At 36.7% G+C, this 18,644-nt stretch overlaps 1 protein-coding gene across 2 annotated transcripts in view; it reads left to right on the forward strand.

Annotated features, from left to right (window-relative positions):
- Positions 1-18,644, forward strand: part of ARID4A (AT-rich interaction domain 4A) — a 74,121-nt gene that overhangs the window by 22,683 nt on the left and 32,794 nt on the right. For both annotated transcript variants that reach the window (XM_010357691.2, XM_010357692.2), the window contains exons 8-11: positions 1,514-1,646; positions 5,955-6,034; positions 7,535-7,611; positions 8,015-8,181. In XM_010357691.2, the coding sequence (XP_010355993.1) occupies positions 1,514-1,646; positions 5,955-6,034; positions 7,535-7,611; positions 8,015-8,181 (457 nt within the window). The remainder of the gene's footprint in view (positions 1-1,513; positions 1,647-5,954; positions 6,035-7,534; positions 7,612-8,014; positions 8,182-18,644) is intronic.

Consider the following 18,644-nt stretch of genomic DNA (forward strand, 5'->3'; position numbering starts at 1 on the left):
GAGTAGCCAGGACTACACGTGTGTGATACCACACCTGGCTAATTTTTGTATTTTAGTAGAGATGGGGTTTTGTCATATTCGCCAGGCTGGTCTCCAACTCCTGACCTCAAGGGATCCACCTGCTTCAGCCTCCCAAAGTGCTGGGATTACAGGCATGAACCACTGCGCCCAGCCGATAATGTATATAAATTTATCAGTGTGTAATAAGTACTCAGGACAAGATATATATTTAATAATTCAATACCCAGTATTTTCTTTATAAGCTACCTCCATAGACTTCTACTGAAAACTCCCTTATACTTATTTTATAATTTTAACAAGTTGAGTTATCCGGTTTCTCAGAGTGCAGCCGATTGGAAGATGTGTCAAAAGGAAATATAGGAAAAATTAGCAGATGCAGTCAATAAAGAAAACTGTGGAGTCTTACAGCTGAGAAGTCTATGAGAAGAAAAGGAGGACTAAAACCATAAAAATATAATGAACTAAGTGGTTTTGAGCCATTTAAGAATTAATAAGAGTTAATAACTCTGTGTACTTTAGTAAACTCCAACATTATCAATATATTGCAGGATGTCTTCAAGAAGATGTCAAATTCAATATACATTCATTAGAAGCTCAAATGGGGAATACATAGTTATTTTTATTTTAAAAGTGTAGGCTTGGCTGCGCACGGTGCCTCACACCTGTAGTTCCAGCACTTTGAGAGGCCGAGGTGGGCGGATCACGAGGTCAGGAGTTCAAGACCAGCCTGGCCAACATGGTGAAACCCTGTCTCTTCTAAAAATACAAAAATTAGCTAGGTGTGGTGGCACGTGCCTATAATCCCAGCTACTCAGGAGGCTGAGGCAGGAGAATCTTTTGAACCCCGGGAGGCAGAGGTTGCGGTAAGCTGAGATAGTACCACTGCACTCCAGCCTGGGTGACAAAGCGAGACTCCATTTCCAAATACACACACACACACACACACGTATGTACATATATATACACATATATGTATGTGTGTATGTATATACACACATATATATAAATATGTATGCTTAAAATTTGTTGACACTTAAGGGTAAACTTTAGTTACCCAGATAAGTTACCTTAAGTAAACCCTTATGGGTCTTTTCATAGCCAGATATTTTCGTAGCCAGTTAGAAAATTAAAGTTATGTTATCTGGCATAAAAATAGAAAGGCAATCTTAAAAAAAAAAAAAAGCATTTGGCATAATAAGTATTTAATGGTGTTGTAATTAGGTTTTTCTGTCCCAGCTGGTGTTGGCATGAGAGCCTAAATCTAAGCACTCATTGATCTAGTGAAGTGGACTCAGAGTTACCATAGACAGCTCAGGACTACATACTTCGGTGAGGCTAAGGAAGGACCCGTGTCTTCAATTATAATAAGAATGAAGAGGCTACTACTTCAGGGTAATCCATTAGGAATTGAATTGACTATATTAAATTCACAATATTCTGTATCAAATAATTATTTGTGTTAGGATAATGATCAAGTTATTCTAACTTTTAGTACCGAAGATGAAAAGGAAGAAGAAAGTAGTGAAGAGGAAGATGAAGACAAGCGCCGTCTCAATGATGAATTACTAGGAAAAGTTGTAAGTGTGGTGTCTGCAACTGAGAGGACTGAATGGTACCCTGCTTTGGTAGGTAAAGTTTCTTTGCAAAGTTAATCAGCCATCTAAATATTTGTTTAAAATGGATTTTTAAAAAGCATTTAAAATATTTTGAAAATATTAAACAAATTTGGACTTTACTGGAGATTTTTTAAATTGAATAATCATAGTCAGGTCCAGAATACTTCACTGTCTTCTTTGGTTATTCTTTTTTAAATTCTATATAGCCTTTTATTGAGCTCTTTTGTATTTCTTCCCTCATAATATGTCCAATGCCTTTTTACTCTATTCCCATTACCATGGGTTCCCTTAACTTGATTCTTGAATTCTTTCTTTTCTATTAATTCAGACTAATTTTCCAGCACTAACTTTTATAGAGAAATATTTTTTTCTTTCTGTTGAGACAGGGTTTCACTCTGTTGCCAATGCTGGAGTGCAGTGACGTGAGCACAGCTCACTGCAGCTTCAGCCTCTTGGGCTCAGGCGTTCCTCCTGTTTCAGCCTCCCAAGCAGCTACAACTACAGACATGCACCTCCACACCTGGCTATTTTTTATTTTTTATTTTTTGTAGAGATGTAGCCTCCCGATGTTTCCCAGGCCAGTCTCAAACTCCTGGGCTCAAGCAATCTTCTCACTTTGGCTTCCCAAGGGGCTGGGATTACAGGTATGAGCCAGTATGCCTGGCTGAGAAATCTTTTTAAAATATAAATTTAGTCATGATAGTCCCATTCTCAGGAATAGAAAACCTTCAACGAGTCTGCCTAGTTGATCAGTTTTGCATTTTTTAAATGGATGTTTGAGGCCATCCCTGGCTCTCAGTTTATTTCCTATTTTTAGTGTAAACCATACTAAAGTTGTTTAACTGCCCCATATGTAGGATACATCACTCCTCTAAGTCTTTATCCCTGCCTTAAATTAATTAGCATTTACTGAGGATCTGCAGTGAGTTCAGCTTTGTTCAAAGTTCTTTAGAAGAGGCTTAAATGTATTGCCTTCAAGAAGCTTACTGTAGACATGTAAGAGATTACAGTTATTAAAGATTGTATAGTAAATAAAAAAAAATTTGGTACAGAATGGAGTAAGAAAGGATGTATGGAAAGGAGGGATTCACCTACATTTTAAGGAAGATTTTAGAAATGACAACTTTTAGGTGGGTTGGTAGAGAAACCTAATTTTTGCTTACACAGAGAAGGAGTAAGAAGAAGAGATACACAAGAGAATTATTTCGGAGAGGAGTAAAAAATAATTGGAAATTAATGTCTTTTTTCTTCTCTTCCTACTCCTTTACTTCCTCCTCCACTTACTCATCCCCTCTTAAATATCTCTTAAAGTTCAACTCAAGTCCTACCTTCTTTGCAGGGTCTCTCTTAAATACTCTTCTTTTGTTTTGTTTTTGAGAGAGGGTCTTTGTCGCCCAGATTGGAGTGCAGTGGTGTGATCACAGCTCACTGCTGCCTTCATCTCCCTGGGCTCAGGTGATCCTCCCACCTCAGCCTGCTGAGTAGCTTGGGACCACAGGTGTACGTCAGCACACCTGGCTAATTTTTGTATTTTTTTGTGGAGACGTGGTTTCGCCATGTTGTCCAGGCTAGTCTCGAACTCCTGGGCTCAAACGATGACCTTGGCCTTCCGAGGTGCTGGAATCAACAAATGTGAGCCACTGCGCCTGGCCCTAAATACTCTTAACATAAGTATGCCCCTTTGAATTTTGGTATCACTTATCTCTAATAATAATTGTGGCACAAAATGTATCTCAAATTAGATTATAATCCTGTAAAGAGCTGAAAGTATATTTTTAGGTTTCTGTGTGCATGTAAATATATTACTCAGTTCATAGAGAATAGATTTAATTTATATGGGGAAAATCTGAAAGTCCCTTGAACCTTTCAGTTGTATAGAAAAATAAGTAATTTGGATGCAGAATATTCAGATTTTAGGTTTGCCAAGAGTTTTTTTTTTTTAATAAATTCTTTTATTTATTCAGATTATCATTTACCAGGGGATATTGAAAATAAAAAATGAGTAAGACACTATTCTTACATTTGGTGATTTTATGTATAATGTGCAGAATAATCCAAGTAACAGTAATATAAAATAGTATATGTTCAATATTAGGACTCCCTGGCCTGAGAGATTACATTTATTTGAGGAAAATAGAGAAAGCCTTCACAAAGCAGGTGCTTTTGAGCTGAGCTTTGAAGGATTTAAAGATAGTAGGCAAAGCTTCACTAGAGGAAACAAAAAAATAGGTTAAAAAAAAATAGCATGCCTGTAATCCCAGCACTTTGGGAGGCCGAGGCGGGTGGATCACGAGGTCAGGAGATCGAGACCGTTCTGGCTAACACGGTGAAACCCTGTCTCTACTAAAAACACAAAAAATTAGCTGGGCATGGTGGCAGGCGCCTGTAGTCCCAGCTACTCAGGAGGCCAAGGCAGGAGAATGATGTGAACCCGAAAGACGGAGCTTGCAGTGAGCCGAGATCGTGCCACTGCACTCCAGGCTGGGCAACAGAGTGAGAGTCCGTCTCAAAAAAAAAATAAAAAAAAAAAGGAATGGGTTTGTTCACGGAACTATTTGCTCTGGGAATCCATTTTGGCTAAATATTAGATGTGAGTCAGACAATAATAGGAAATATACCTGTGAACATAATTTGAATCTAGGGCGGAAGGGTCTTTAAAAGTTCACCTAAAGAATTTGGGCATAATTCTGCAGAGAATTTTCCAGAAGAGTGATGTTATTTGAGCTACATGTTTAGGAATGTGAATGAAGAATGGCATGTTACTAGAAAGACTGGAGGTGGCAGGAATCTATTTGAAGGCCGTTAAATAGTTGATAGGTGAGGTAATTAGACCTTGGATTATGTCTGTTCATCCTTTAAAATTTACTTTAAGCTTTTCCTGCCGCACCTTTTCCTTGCCCAGGTTAGGCAAAATCTCCCTCCTCAATGTTTTCATATTATTATGTGCTAGTGGTATCACTGTATTTATCCTCCATTGTGTTCTTTTTGTCTATCTTTTTATGTTTGCCCCTCCAGTACACTGTTAGCTCCTTGAGGGTTGGCACAGCTATATTATTAGTCTAATAATTACCAGCACTTAGCAAACAAACAAAAAATACTTCCATCTGGTGTTAGGACAGCTGATGTGACTGCCAAGAATATTCAGTTATCTGGATATACACTGTTTAGTATGATAACCATGAACCATGTGTGGCCATTTAAGTTTAAATGTAACTTAATTAAAGTAAAATAGAATTAAAAACTCAGTCTCCCAGTTGCACCAGCCACATTTCAAGTGTTTAGCACCATATGACTCACTGCTACTGTATAGGGCAGTGCAGATATAGAACATTTCCATCAGTGCACAAAGGTCTGTGAATGGTGCTGGAATGTAGCAGAGAGAGGCTAGCGTTAGGGAGAGCATGAACAGATACATTTAAGCAATTTTTTAAAAATATGAAGTTCTATAAAGGATACAGAGATTATTTACCAATGATACTGTTAAGACACTATTTTCAGAAGTTAAGAAATTAAAAAGTTCTTTGCTCATGTTTTAACTTGCTTTAATTACTAAGGATTGTACATATTTTGGTTAAAAAAGGTAACTTAGTTTTTTTTTTTTTTTTATGACCAGATTTCAAAAAAGATTCTTAATTCAAATATATTTTTAAAAATTATATGCCAAATTTTCATCACAGATTATACAATTTATTTTTTGGACAATAATTTAGCTTAGAATAAATCCTGATATTTTTAAAGTGCTGGTCACATTTTAATTTATATTTCTTTTCTTTTTGAAATGGGGTCTCACTCTCTCACCCAGGCTGGAGTGCAGTGTCGTGATCTTGGCTTACTGCAGCCTCCATCTCCTGGGATCAGCTGATGCTGCCATCCCAACTTTTTGAGTAGCTGGGACTATAGGCACACACCACCACACCAGGCTAATTTTTGGTATTTTTGGTAGAGACAGTGTCTCACTATGCCACCCAGGCTGGTCTTGAACTCCTGAGCTCAAGCTGTCTGTCCACCTTGACCTCCCAAAGTCCTGGGATTATATGCATGAGTCACTAGACCTGGCCCTGTATTTCGTTAATTATTCATTTTATAATTAATGACTATGGATAAAATAAATTTCTAGACAACCAATGTGCTAAACAAAATATATAAGGGTATCTTTTTTTGTATGTAATTCCTTAATAATAGGGGCTATTTATAATGAAGCTGTTTTTTGTAAAAGATGATCTGAGAAGTTAGGGGATCCAGAATTGTTCTTTTGAAAAATACTCTTTTTCTGAGCACAGGAAATAGGAATCAATCTGTTCTTATTTTATATTTCAGGTAGTATCTCCCAGCTGTAATGATGACATCACAGTGAAAAAAGATCAGTGTTTAGTTCGATCATTTATTGATTCTAAATTGTGAGTAATGAATTCTTTAATGATGTTACATGGGAGGAAAAAATAGGAATTACAATGATAGACCCCTCCCCCACCAAAACTTTATTTTTATAGTCTAATCATTTATGAACTGAGAAGTTGTTACCTAATACATTTTGACTTTTTGTAATGTAGGGTATTTTTCACTAATACATTTTGTGTAAAATCTGTGAACAACATTATGTGAGAACAGTATTAAGTTTTTTTTTTTAGCGAAGCATGGTATTGATTTTTTTCTTAATTGTAAAATTCTATATTTTTATCATGTGTAGTATGTGACATTATTAACTCCGAAGCTTATTTTTATTTTTTAATTTTATTTTTTTTTTTGAGACAGAGTCTTGCTCTGTAGCCCAGGCTGGAGTGCAGTGGCAGGATCTCGGCTCACTGCAAGCTCCGCCTCCTGGTTTTCACGCCATTCTCATGCCTCTGTCTCCGGAGTTGCTGGGACTACAGGCGCCCGCCACCACGCCTGGCTAATTTTCTGTATTTTCAGTAGAGACAGCGTTTCTCCGTGTTAACCAGGATGGTCTCCATCTCCTGACCTTGTGATCTGCCCGTCTCGGCCTCCCAAAGTGCTGGGATTACAAGCATGAGCCACTTTGCCCGGCCCGAAGCTTATTTTTTAATCTATATTACAAGGGCAATTATTTTGACTTTTTTCATGATTAAAATCCAGACTTTTGGGCCGAGCGCAGTTGCTGACGCCCAGCCGAGGCGGGCAGATCATGAGCTCAGGAGATCGAGACCTTCCTGGCCAACATGGTGAAACCCTGTCTCTACTAAAATATAAAAAATTAGCCAGGTATGGTGGTACATGCCTGTAGTCCTAGCTACTTGGGAGGCTGAAGCAAGGGAATCGCTTGAACCTGGGAGGCAGAGGTTGCAGTGAGCCGAGATCGCACCACTGCACTCCAGCCTGGCGACAGAGCAAGACTCTGTCTCAAAAAAAATAAAATCCAGACTTAACAAAAACTTTTTCCTAACCTCATCTCTGCTTTGTGATCAAAAAAGTGAAATTTAAAAAGTTTTTTTGAGTTACAGTTCTCTGTGAAAAATTTAATACTATACTATATCTTACGGTGGTAAAAATATTTCAATATTACTATCTAGTAAATGTGCTTTTTTACTAAAATGAAAAATAAATTTCACAAATATTAAAGTAGACATTGTTATCTACAAGTGTTGAAAACATCATGCTGATATAAATTACCCCGTACTATCTGTAGCAGGACTGTATAGATTGAAATATTGTGAATGTGAGGCCCTCGATGTACTTTGAGTATATAAAACTTCAGAATTAAGATAACTAGCTTTGCCTGTATTACCTCTTCTTACCTTTTATTAAGGAGTAAGTTAAAAACATTTTATAGGCAATATTTTGATTTTGAGGTTTTTGTTTTCCTATATGTCAACATGTACTATTTAAGTAATAATTTGTATTGAATAAGTTATTTTCCTCCCCTTCTTCTTGATAATTAGTTACTCTATAGCAAGAAAGGACATTAAGGAAGTAGACATTCTCAATCTACCAGAATCTGAGCTCTCCAGTAAACCAGGTAAAATAAGGATGAATTAACCTATTATTTTATGTTGTGGCTCTATATGGAAAATAGCAAATAAAGCAAGACTGATACTCTCTGGTGTCACCATTTTAAGTGTTTAGAGTTGATAACCACTCTTACTTGATTTTTTTTTTAATGTCTAGATATATTTGATGTGTGATTATTAGACAGGTTTAATTTTTCATATTTTACTATTAAGATGTCTCACAGTATTCTGTAAAGTAATAACAAATTTTATATAACATTATAACTTATGAAATATGTTCAAGCTTACTGTATCATTTTATAAATGACAGCTGAATTTGAATTCAGATCTTCTGATTCTGAATGCCATGCCTTTTCTATTGTTCTGTGCTGCTAATTCCAAGCAACTGCTGAAGTACATTTTCACTCTTAGGGCTTCAGAAAGCAAGCATCTTCTTAAAAACTAGAGTTGTTCCTGATAATTGGAAAATGGATATAAATGAAATCCTTGAGTCATCCAGTAGTGATGATGAAGATGGCCCAGCTGAAGAAAATGATGAAGAAAAGGAAAAGGAGGTCAAAAAGACAGAAGAAGAGGTGGTAGGTATAATTTCATGTTTGTAACAAATAAAAATATCTTAATATTCTCTAGTGAAAATAATACCTTCATATATTTTTCCCTCTGTTTAGATTCTCTATTATTTGTTTCCATTTCTAGCATTGCTTGATTTGGATGTTGAGGAAGGTTTTTGGCTCATAGCATAGTGTGTAAATCAGAACTAATTTTTAGTAAGAGGTTGCAAGAAAATACTTTTCAGTTTAGTTAATCAACAAGTGCACACTGGTTTTTTCGGGGTCTTTTCCAAAACAACCCAGGAGGAAAAAAAAAAAGAAAGTTTTAGGTATTTTATATGTGTTAACTCATTTAAACTGCTACCGTATAAAGTAACTGTTGTTATCCTACTTTAAAGGTAAGGAAAGGGAGGTTCAGAAAAGTTAAGTAACTTTCCCAAGGTGGCACAACTAAAATGGGAAGGATAGGGATTTGCATCCAGGTCTGGCCTGTCTCAAGTTTAAAACCCCTTTCAGACATTTCACAATATTTCAAGGATAATTAGGGAAAAAAAAAAATCCTATCCAAACCCCAAAGACAATTTCATTTGGCAATTTGATAAATCATAGAAAAGATTTAGATTGTATGTTCTAAGTGCTAATGGTTTTCTTAGTAATATTGCCATGTCATTTATAATGTGCATATAATTGTAGGAAATCATCCATGGAATACTGCATGATTGCTTATATGAATACTGTTGTCTGTTCTGCAATGTTGTGTCAAATGGGGTAAACTGTCTAGTATATTTTTGGTTGTTATGGGGTAAAAGAGCTTAGGGGCAAGACAAAGACAATGAATTTACTGAAAAGGGGGACCTATTTGAGCATGAAAAATATTTATATTTGTAAAAATGTGGGATGCTTCTGTTTTAAATACACAAATACGGATTTATGAAATGAAATGAGTATACTCGAATGTGAGGAAGGGCATACGCTATTTCTTTCCTTTTACTTCCCCTGCAGTATTTGGTTTTTTTACACTCTGAAATCAGAATGGCGGTTCATACTTACAGGCTGCCTACAGAGTTGCCATAGTAACATGCTGTTGGTTTTAAGTGAGCATGCTCGGAAAGACAGGAAGGTTTAGCAGAGGCTTGGCAGGTTGCCAATGGAGGTTTGCCAGATGCTTTGAAATGGGCTGTCTTTCTTTTCCTTTCATGTAATGTCTGATTTTTATGTGGAAGAGAATGTAAGTAGTGCTGTATAACCCTGCGGATGCTATGCCCTAAGAGGGAAAGCAAATATTTGCAAGTCAGACTGAAAAATGTCCAGACCCTGTACTGATTAAGTAGAGGGGGAATCTAACCACTTTGCATTTGAAAGAAAATGCAGCATATAGGTAAGATTTTTTTTTGTATGTTTAGTTACCATTTTGATTGCCAAAGACGGGATTAAATAAGAATTTTAGGTATTGATGATGTAGCTGATATGGAAGGACTCAGAACCAAGAAATATTCTTTCTTGTAAAAAAGACAGTAGGAGTCTATTTTTAGAATATCAATGGATGAAGGCTATTTTTCTGAAACAAGATAGATTTTGAAATGAAAATGATACTGAGATAGTTTGGCAAAATTCAGGATTTAAAGTCAGAATATTAAATGTGAATTTTGTATTTTATCTGTATTTATTTATAGATTATATATTTTCAGGGTAATTAGGCCACATTTTCAGGGTGTGAACTGTTGCAAATCTGTGATGTAGCTTTTGTTTTTTAAATTAACATTTGTTAGGATCTTATATTGTCCAATATTGAAGAAAGATTAGCCTCTTTATTTTTGCTAATACTTTTAATTGCTGTCCCTTCCAGAATGCATTTTCCCTACCCCCCCCCCCCAAAAAAAAACGCTGAAATTTTAAACAAAGAGGGTAAAAAGAGCTTTGTAGAAAGTTGCAGAGGGAGACTATAAAATAGTAAATTGTAAGTAGTGGTCTTATTACAATGATTCATAAATATTGTAATGTTTTATTCAAGCTGTGAGTATACATTAGTATAAAAGAATGAAGAGCAGAGGCAAAGCTCTGTTACCTATTGTTTGCAGGTAATAGTAAATACATTTTTAAAGGTAAGAAAGCTTATAAGGATAGTATCTTCTTAAAATGTGTCACGTAAATTATGAGCCTGTTAAAATTAAGTGAATCAGGATGCTTTTCATCTACTGAAAAATAACAGCAAAATTACAGAATTTAGGCACTGATTCATATGATTATTTATTTTTCATATGGTCAATTTCATAGCATATGTTTTATTGAATTATTGAAGTAATTCTTTTTCTCTGGCTATACAGGAAGATTTTCTTGAGTGAAATTTTGTTGCTTTAGAAAAATATCAGCTGCATTTCTTGCTCTTAGGTTTAAGATTTAGTTGCTGAATCATTGTAGCTTGTCTTGAACAGTTATTTTTTAAAAGTGTAATATACTGATAAACTGAAAAGCACTGTATACAATAAAGAGGAGGAGAATGACTATGGTATAAAATGAATAAAAATCTGATAAGCCATGGCCTACCTGGCTTAGTCATTATGGGCCTTTACCATGTAGGTGAGGCCACGCTGTTGTATTACATTACAGATCAGAGTCTTCCCAAAATGTAATGATGCTATGCTTTTCATGAAGATTCAATGTTGCATTACAATAATCAAAAAGATCTTTTTAAGATTCTCTAAACCAGTGTAACAATACTCTAGTCTGTCATTTGGTGTTTTTAGTATAGCAAGCAAATTTTATGCAGTAGAATCATACAAGTGTTAGATACTTCTGCAGTGTTAATAGGCAGTGAACATTGTTTTTATATTTGATGCTTTGGGTATCCTAAGTAGCCTTAATGAGATTTGAGATTCTATGACTTTACAGAAAGAGCACCTTTTCCCCTTAATATTAGTTTGAATTCCTAAGTATTGGTAGTTCAGGATTTGAGTACAAGATATAGATCTCATGCTGTTACTATGTGGGAAAAGATTGAGGATCTGACAGAAAGTAGGTTTTATGTATATTGATTACTTTAAACTTGAACTCAATAATTATATTGAAAAAATCCCTGGGGGATATTTTTATGGGTATTACTTAAATGTTTTTGTTAAGAAAGTTTTGTATTAGAAAAGATATTACTGGATTTTTCACCTTTAAAATTGATCAAAAAGTTCATGTAAACATTAAGTAATCGTCTCAATTATTCATTTTTTCCTGATTTATATTTACTTTGGATAAATATAGGAGAGTTTTCTAAGGGTAAAAAAAATGGACTGTTGTTTAGAAAACTGAGCATTAAGGGGAATGTGACCAGTCTTAGCTTTTTAAATCATTTTGGCTTATAATAAGTAGGCTTATAGGTTGGGCCCTTTTAAAAATTTCCTATTTAGTAATGAAAATTTGAATTCAGTGAATTTGTAAATAACTACTGCCGTTTCTCTGATATTGGGAATTGTTTAGGGACCACTGACATACTAATGCCTAAGATTATATTCCACTGTTGTAAAAAATCATAAGTACGTGAGTTTGTTTATTCATGGAAACACAAATATTATTTTTGATGTTTAAATCGTGTTATTTGTGCATATTTATGCCTTTTTGTAGACGGTAAAGGCATTTGTTGGTGGTCATTCAAGATTACTTTAGGTATAAACTTACAGTAAATCCTTGATAACTTAGGAAAACCATGCTAAATTGGTAGAATTTAAAGAATATTTTAAATGTAGTGTTAACATTTTGTATTTCTAAGCAGATCGTAAAAGGCAACCTTCCAGGAATAATTGAGACTTTAGCTTGCAATGATATAACAACTGACTTGCTAAAATCTTAAAGTTTAGCCCATTAAACAAACAAAAATGCCCCTATGTATTTAGCAGAGTCTTGCTTCATGGTGATAGTGTAAGAGTCTAGCCCAATTAGGATCATCTAATCAGATTAATAAGGATTCCACATTTGTACACACAAATATAGCTACATACAGCTATGTTTTTATGTATTTAAAAAACTTTTATATCAATTCATTTTTTAGTTGTGGTCATATGAGATAGTTGACTTGTACTAAAAATCTTGGATTTGATAGCATTTAAATGACATCTTGATGATTAAAATGTGTACCTTTTCAAATGGGGAAAAATTACTAGGCTCAGTTAACTGATAAAATACAAGAATCATGTAATCATTTATTTTAGGCAGGCTGTTGTTAAAACTGTTCTCTGAAATTATAAGTGCGTTACTATGAATATATCATCTCTTATGTGAGCCCTGAAATTTTCTGTAGGTGTACAATAGGGAAGAATAGTACCATTCTAAATTTTATGATTACCAAATTTCACTGGGCCTTCAGCACTATTGGTCAATTCCCAATTTCTGTAAGCAAATCATTATTTCCTCCATTAAACTGATAATCCTATATCCACTCCACACAACTTTATAAAGAAATTGGGAGCTTCAGATGCGAGCATGCTGTAAACCTGTTTGCCTGCTCTCTTTCACTTGAGGCACAATTGATAGTGTTTTGTCTTCCTCTATAAGATGAGTCTCTCAGGTTATGCTCTGGATCTCATTCCCTTCCTCCTTTCAGGAAAAGAGAGACTATCGACTCTCTCTCTTCTTTCTTGCATCTTTAACTTACTCCTTTCAGTTGTATCCTTCTCATCAGCTTTTTAAAACATGCTTACATCTCTCCCAGCCTTCTGACAACCCCTCCATATTTTCTCGACGAGTCTTCGGACAACCTCTGTGCTTTCCTCTCCAGGTAACTACATTTCTTCTTCATCCGCTCATGGCCAGATGGCTTTGAGTTACATACACTGTTCGTAACCTCCCCTTTACTCTTAATTCACTATAGTGTGTCTTGCTTTCCCACAACTAAAACAATTTTACTAAGGTTACCAGTGACTCCAACAAACTTTTGTACTAAACCAAACACATTCTTGTCTTGATCTTACTTGACTACTGAATAGTAGTCAGTACCTCTGACATACCTAACTTCTTAGAATGCTTGGTATCCATGACATCACAGTTTTTTGGCCTACTTCCTATCTAAAATGATATAATGACTCGATATCTATATGTACATCAAAGACGTCTCTTCTTAGCTCAAGACATTTATAACAAACTGCCAATGAAGATTTCATCTTGTTTTTTTTTTTGGAGACAGAGTTTTGCTCTTGTTAGCTAGGCTGGAGCGCAATGGCATGATCTCAGCTCACTGCAATTTCCACCTCCTGGGTTCAAGCAATTCTCCTGCCTCAGCCTCCTGATAGCTGAGATTATGGCATGCACCTCCATGCCCGGCTAATTTTCTATTGTTAGTAGAGATGGGGTTTCTCCATGTTGGTCAGGCTGGTCTTGAAATCCCGACCTCAGGTGATCCACCCATCTCGGCCTCCCAAAGTGGTGGGATTACAGGCATGAGCCACTGCGCCCGGCTGAGGATTTCATCTTAACTTGTACATATTCAGACTCAGTATGTGCAAGACTGCATTCATCTTCTTTTTCCCCTAAACCTGTCCTTTCCCTGGCTGTCCTTAATTCATTTTAATAGAAGCAACATCTCCTCAGCTGTCCAAGCCAGATACACAGAAATCACCTTGATTATTCTTAACCCCCTGTCCAATCAGATACCCAGTCCATTCTCTTCTACCCACTCGAATAGCTCTCAAATTTGTCCACTTCCTTTGGTTTCTTTTCTTCTTTCTGCCAGTCTTACTCCAAGCTACTGTTCTCTTTTACCTAGTCTGATGCAATAACAATAACAACTTAATTGTTCTTTCTGTTTTTTTTTTTTTTTTTTCTAACTGAAATATATATATATGTGATTCTTTTAGGAATAAAATAATTTTAGGGAGCAAAAGAGGTTGTGGTTTTTATTCTTTTGGATTAAAATGTTTCTAAAGCATATTGCATAATACCACCTTTTTCTAAAAGCAGTATGATGTACATTATTTAATGTAATATTTACTCAAGATTTAATTATTGCATTCTTGTAAATCACATATTGTCTTGGCTCTTAGCCCTTACACTAAGTGACATAAGTCTGTAAAGATTGTGAATTTTTTCCCAGTTTTCTTTCTTCTAATCTATATATTGTCAATTGTTAGTTTTTACATATGATAACTTTCTGGACAGTTCTTCAGAATTCCACTTGGGGTGAGTCTTATTGATAACCTACGTAGTCATTTTGACCTATGGCTCACCTGAGTTACCAGACTTACTATTTGTTTTGTTTGCTTTTCACTTTAAGTTAAACCTAAAGTTAAACTTGAAGTTTAACTGAAAGTTTAAAATTTTAAGCTTTCTTTTTAAATTCGTCTTTATTTGCTGTTTCACTAAGGTGTTGTGACAACAAAATATATCTGTTGTACCGGAACATACATCAAGATGTACCTTTCATAATACCACTATTAAAATGTTTACCTTTTGTAGGAGATACAAACAAGTAAAGATGACCACGCTAAATAATGTTCTCAGTTTATTCATGGAGACTTGGTGGTTTTTAAAGTAAGACTGTTTAGTCCTTGCAACAGTTTATGTAAATATATATATAAATAAATATATACACATGGAATTGCCTCAGAGTGCATTGCCTGAGAAAAGAGAGATTATGAAGGGGAGTTAGATACCTTATCCCATAGTTCCTCCCAAAGTGGACTTCCTTTTTCTTTTTTTCTTTTTTCTTTTTTTTTTTGAGACAGTTTCACTCCGTCACTCAGACTGGAGTACGATTTCCACTCACTGCAATCTCCGCCTCCCAAGTTCAGATGGTTTTCATGCCTCAGCCTTCCCAGTAGCTGGAATTACAGGCATGCGCCACCATGCCCAGCTAATTTTTGTACTTTTAGTAGGGACAAGGTTTCACCATGTTGGCCAGGCTGGTCTCGAACTCCTGGCCTCAAGCGATCCGCCCACCTTGGCCTCCCAAAGTGCTGGGATTATAGGCGTGAGCCACTGTGCCCAGCCCCAAAGTGAACTTTCTAGAACCTTACAATAAATCTCCTAGAACCTTCTCTTTTTATATATATATATCTTTGTGTGTGTATATATATATATATCTTTGTGTGTGTGTGTATATATATATATATAAAATTAAGAAAACCGAGGTTTAGAGAGGTTTCAGAGTTTTTTACAGGCTTTTAAGAAAATGTTCTCTCCTCCTCTAGATTGTAAGATCTGTGAAAGCAGGGGATTTCAGGGTTTTTGTTTTTTCCTTTTCCTACCAGTATATGTAGCTAACAGCTATCAACACAGAGCTTGCTTAGCTGATATTAAACCTTCATTAAATGAATGAATATGGGTTATGTCATTGTTGTAGCAAATTACTCTTTGAAACAAGGTGGTGGGAAATTTGTTATAAGGTTCTAGAAAGTTCACCTTGGCCAGGGGAACTAAGGGATAAGATATCTAACTTCCCTTTATAGTGTCTGTTTTCTCAGGCTGTGTACTCTGTAGGCAATCTCAATTTCTTGCATAATTTTGTGAGTTTATAAAATAAATTATTTTTTGCTTAAGTCATCTTGGGATAGTTTTCTGTCACTTGTAGTAAAAGTTCTTGACTTTCAGTGCTCCTTGTTTGTATTTTGTTCCACTTACACCTCTTTATTCTCCCTTCCACGATATGGGACTTCTTACATCTCCCCTGCTGCCACTTAGATATTGTTCAGAAGCTGCTGTTGAGCTGTAAGGTATATTACATTGAATATTGCCTTTGTGTTGCCCATTCCCTTTGTTAGTATTAAGTATAATAGGAAAGATAAAATGAAAGTTTTAAAAACTCAGAAAATAAGTGACAACAGCTGAGATTTTAAAAATTCAACAGATGTTTGTAGGAACAAAGAGGTGGGCACGGGTCAAATCATGATGGGGCAGACTCTTAAAGGCCTGTGATGAAAAACCTAGACTTCATCCTGAAGGTGCTGAAAGCCAATGAAGGGTTACCAGCAGGAACCACCTATGTTTTTTATAAAGATGTTTATGGATAATGAATTCAAAGGGAAAACACCAGAGGGAAGACATCTGGAGTAAGTGGTGATTATACCTCACTGCAGCCTCAACCTCCCAGGCTTATGCCATCCTCCCACCTTAACCTCCTGAGTAGCGGGACTAGGATTATAGGCACGCACCACTATGCCCGGCTAATTTATTATTATTATTTTTTTTATAGAGACAAGATTTTGCTCTGTTGCCCAGTCTGGTCTAAAACCCCTAGGGTCAAGTGATCCTCCTGCCTGGCCCTCCCAAAGTGCTGGGATTACAGGCAGGAGCCACTGCGCCTGACCAAAAATTCTAAGGGATTCCCATAGGGGTTCCTGAAACCTAAGAATACCCATCAATAATATGTACTGTTACATACAAGACACAGTACAGGGAAACCACAAAGATCAAGTTTAGTTATACCTTTCCTCACTTTAAAAATGTCAGTTTTTGTGGCTCCAATATGTTATACGCTAGGAAACTGTCTCAAGCCACCAATTAGAACTGTGTACAAGTTACATGGGTCTGAGGAGCTTTGGGTAAAGTTCATCATCTTTTACTGACATATTTTGACAGTTTGGACACTGTCCACCTTCCTAATGTGTATTGGAAAGTAGAGTTGCTAGCTAAGAAAGCTGATAGCTCCTACAAAAATAAGATATGATCTTATTTTTCGAATTGTGTTTGTCTCTGTATTACTCTGTTCTCACGTTGTCATAAAGAACTACATTAGACTGGGTATTTTATAAAGAAAGAGGTTTAATTGACTCACAGTTTCACAGGCTGTACAGGAGGCATGGCTGGGGAGGCCTCAGGAAACTTATAATGAGGAGAAAAGGTGAAGGGGAAGCAAGCATATCTTCATGTGGCAACAGGAGAGAGAGAGAAAGAGAGAGAGAGAGCGCGAGCGCAAAGCGGGGAGTGCTCTACACTTTCAAGCAACCAGATCTCATGAGACCGCACTATCATGAGAACAGCAAGGAAGAAATCTGCCCCCGTGATCCAATCACCTCCCACCAGTTCCTTCCCCCAGTATTTGGGATTGCAGTTCAACATGAGATTTGGATGGGGACACAGAGCCAAACCATATCAGTTTCCCATCCCACTAAAATGGTAGGAAGTCTGTTTACTAGAATTTGTGCCATTTTCAAATGCATAATCATTCATTTTCAGATTAATATATTTGGACAAGGGACAAGGTGAATGCCAGCAAGTCATGGGCCATAACCACCTGTGTTTTTTTTTTTTTTTTCTTCTTTTTTTTGAGATGGAGTCTCGCTCGTTTTGCTCAGGCTGGAGTGCAGTGGCGCAGTCTTAGCTGGGATTACAGGTGCTGCACACCAGCATGCCCAGCTAGTTTTTTTTTGTTTTTTGTTTTTTGGTAATTTTTTTTGAGACGGAGTCTTGCTCTGTCACCTAGGCTGGAGTGCAGTGGCACAATCTTGGCTCACTACAACCTCCGCCTCCTTGGTTCAAGTGATTCTCCTGTCTCAGCCTCCTGAGTAGCTGGGATTACAGGCGCATGCCGCCACGCCTGGCTAATTTTTTGTATTTTAGTAGAGACGGGGTTTTACCGTATTGCTCAGGCTGGTCTTGAACTCCTGAGCTCAGGCAATCTGCCCATCTGGGCCTCCCACAGTGCTGGGATTACAGGCATGAGCCATTGCGCCCAGCCTAATTTTGTAATAGAGACGGGACTTCGCCATGTTTGCCAGGCTGGTCTCGAACTCCTGACCTCAGGTAATCTGCCTGCCTCGGCCTCCTAAAGTGCTGGGATTACAGGCGTGAGCCACCACCCCGGCCCCAACTGTGTCTTAAGAACATCCTCAACTATTCTTATTTCCTCTCTTTCTCTGACTCTTGCATTTATATTATCATAAATCTTAGCTCTCATACTCAATGAATGTGAAACAAGAAAACTCTACACAATTCATTTGCACAGATACCATTTTCATTCACATGAATATCTAAACTAAATGCCAGTCATTATGAGTAAGCCAGGCACAGTGGTTCTCTCTTCTTCCCTCTTTCCTTCCCTCTCCCTCTCCCCATCCCTCCATCCGTCTGTCTTTCTCTCTCTCTCTTCCTCTTCTTTTCATGTGAAGAGGTGAACTTTCCATCCCAGCTGGCAAGACTAATTCAGGCATGCATTCTCTTCCTTGTGAACTGTTATAATGGCTTCTTTCTCCCTTCCAATCCATCAAACTCATTCTTGGCTGAGAAATTTTAAATATACAAATCTGATCTAATTATCTTTCCCTGTCTCAAACTTCACATCTAACCACAGTATCAAGTTTTGATTATTTAGCATACTATTACAGAGTCCTTTCCTAATCCCAGCTGCCTTTGTCAGTCTCATGCTTATGCTGTTTGCTCTAGCTCCAGGGCTGTCTACTATTTATATTTTGAAGCTGCCTAATACTACCACTGCCAGTTCATCTCAAGGAGAACCATTCATTTCCTCACTTGCTCCTCCTGTATTCTTTTATGTATTTTACAACGCTTATCACATC

This window comes from Rhinopithecus roxellana, chromosome 5 (genome assembly GCF_007565055.1).
Source record: "Rhinopithecus roxellana isolate Shanxi Qingling chromosome 5, ASM756505v1, whole genome shotgun sequence".
NCBI lineage: Eukaryota > Metazoa > Chordata > Mammalia > Primates > Cercopithecidae > Rhinopithecus > Rhinopithecus roxellana.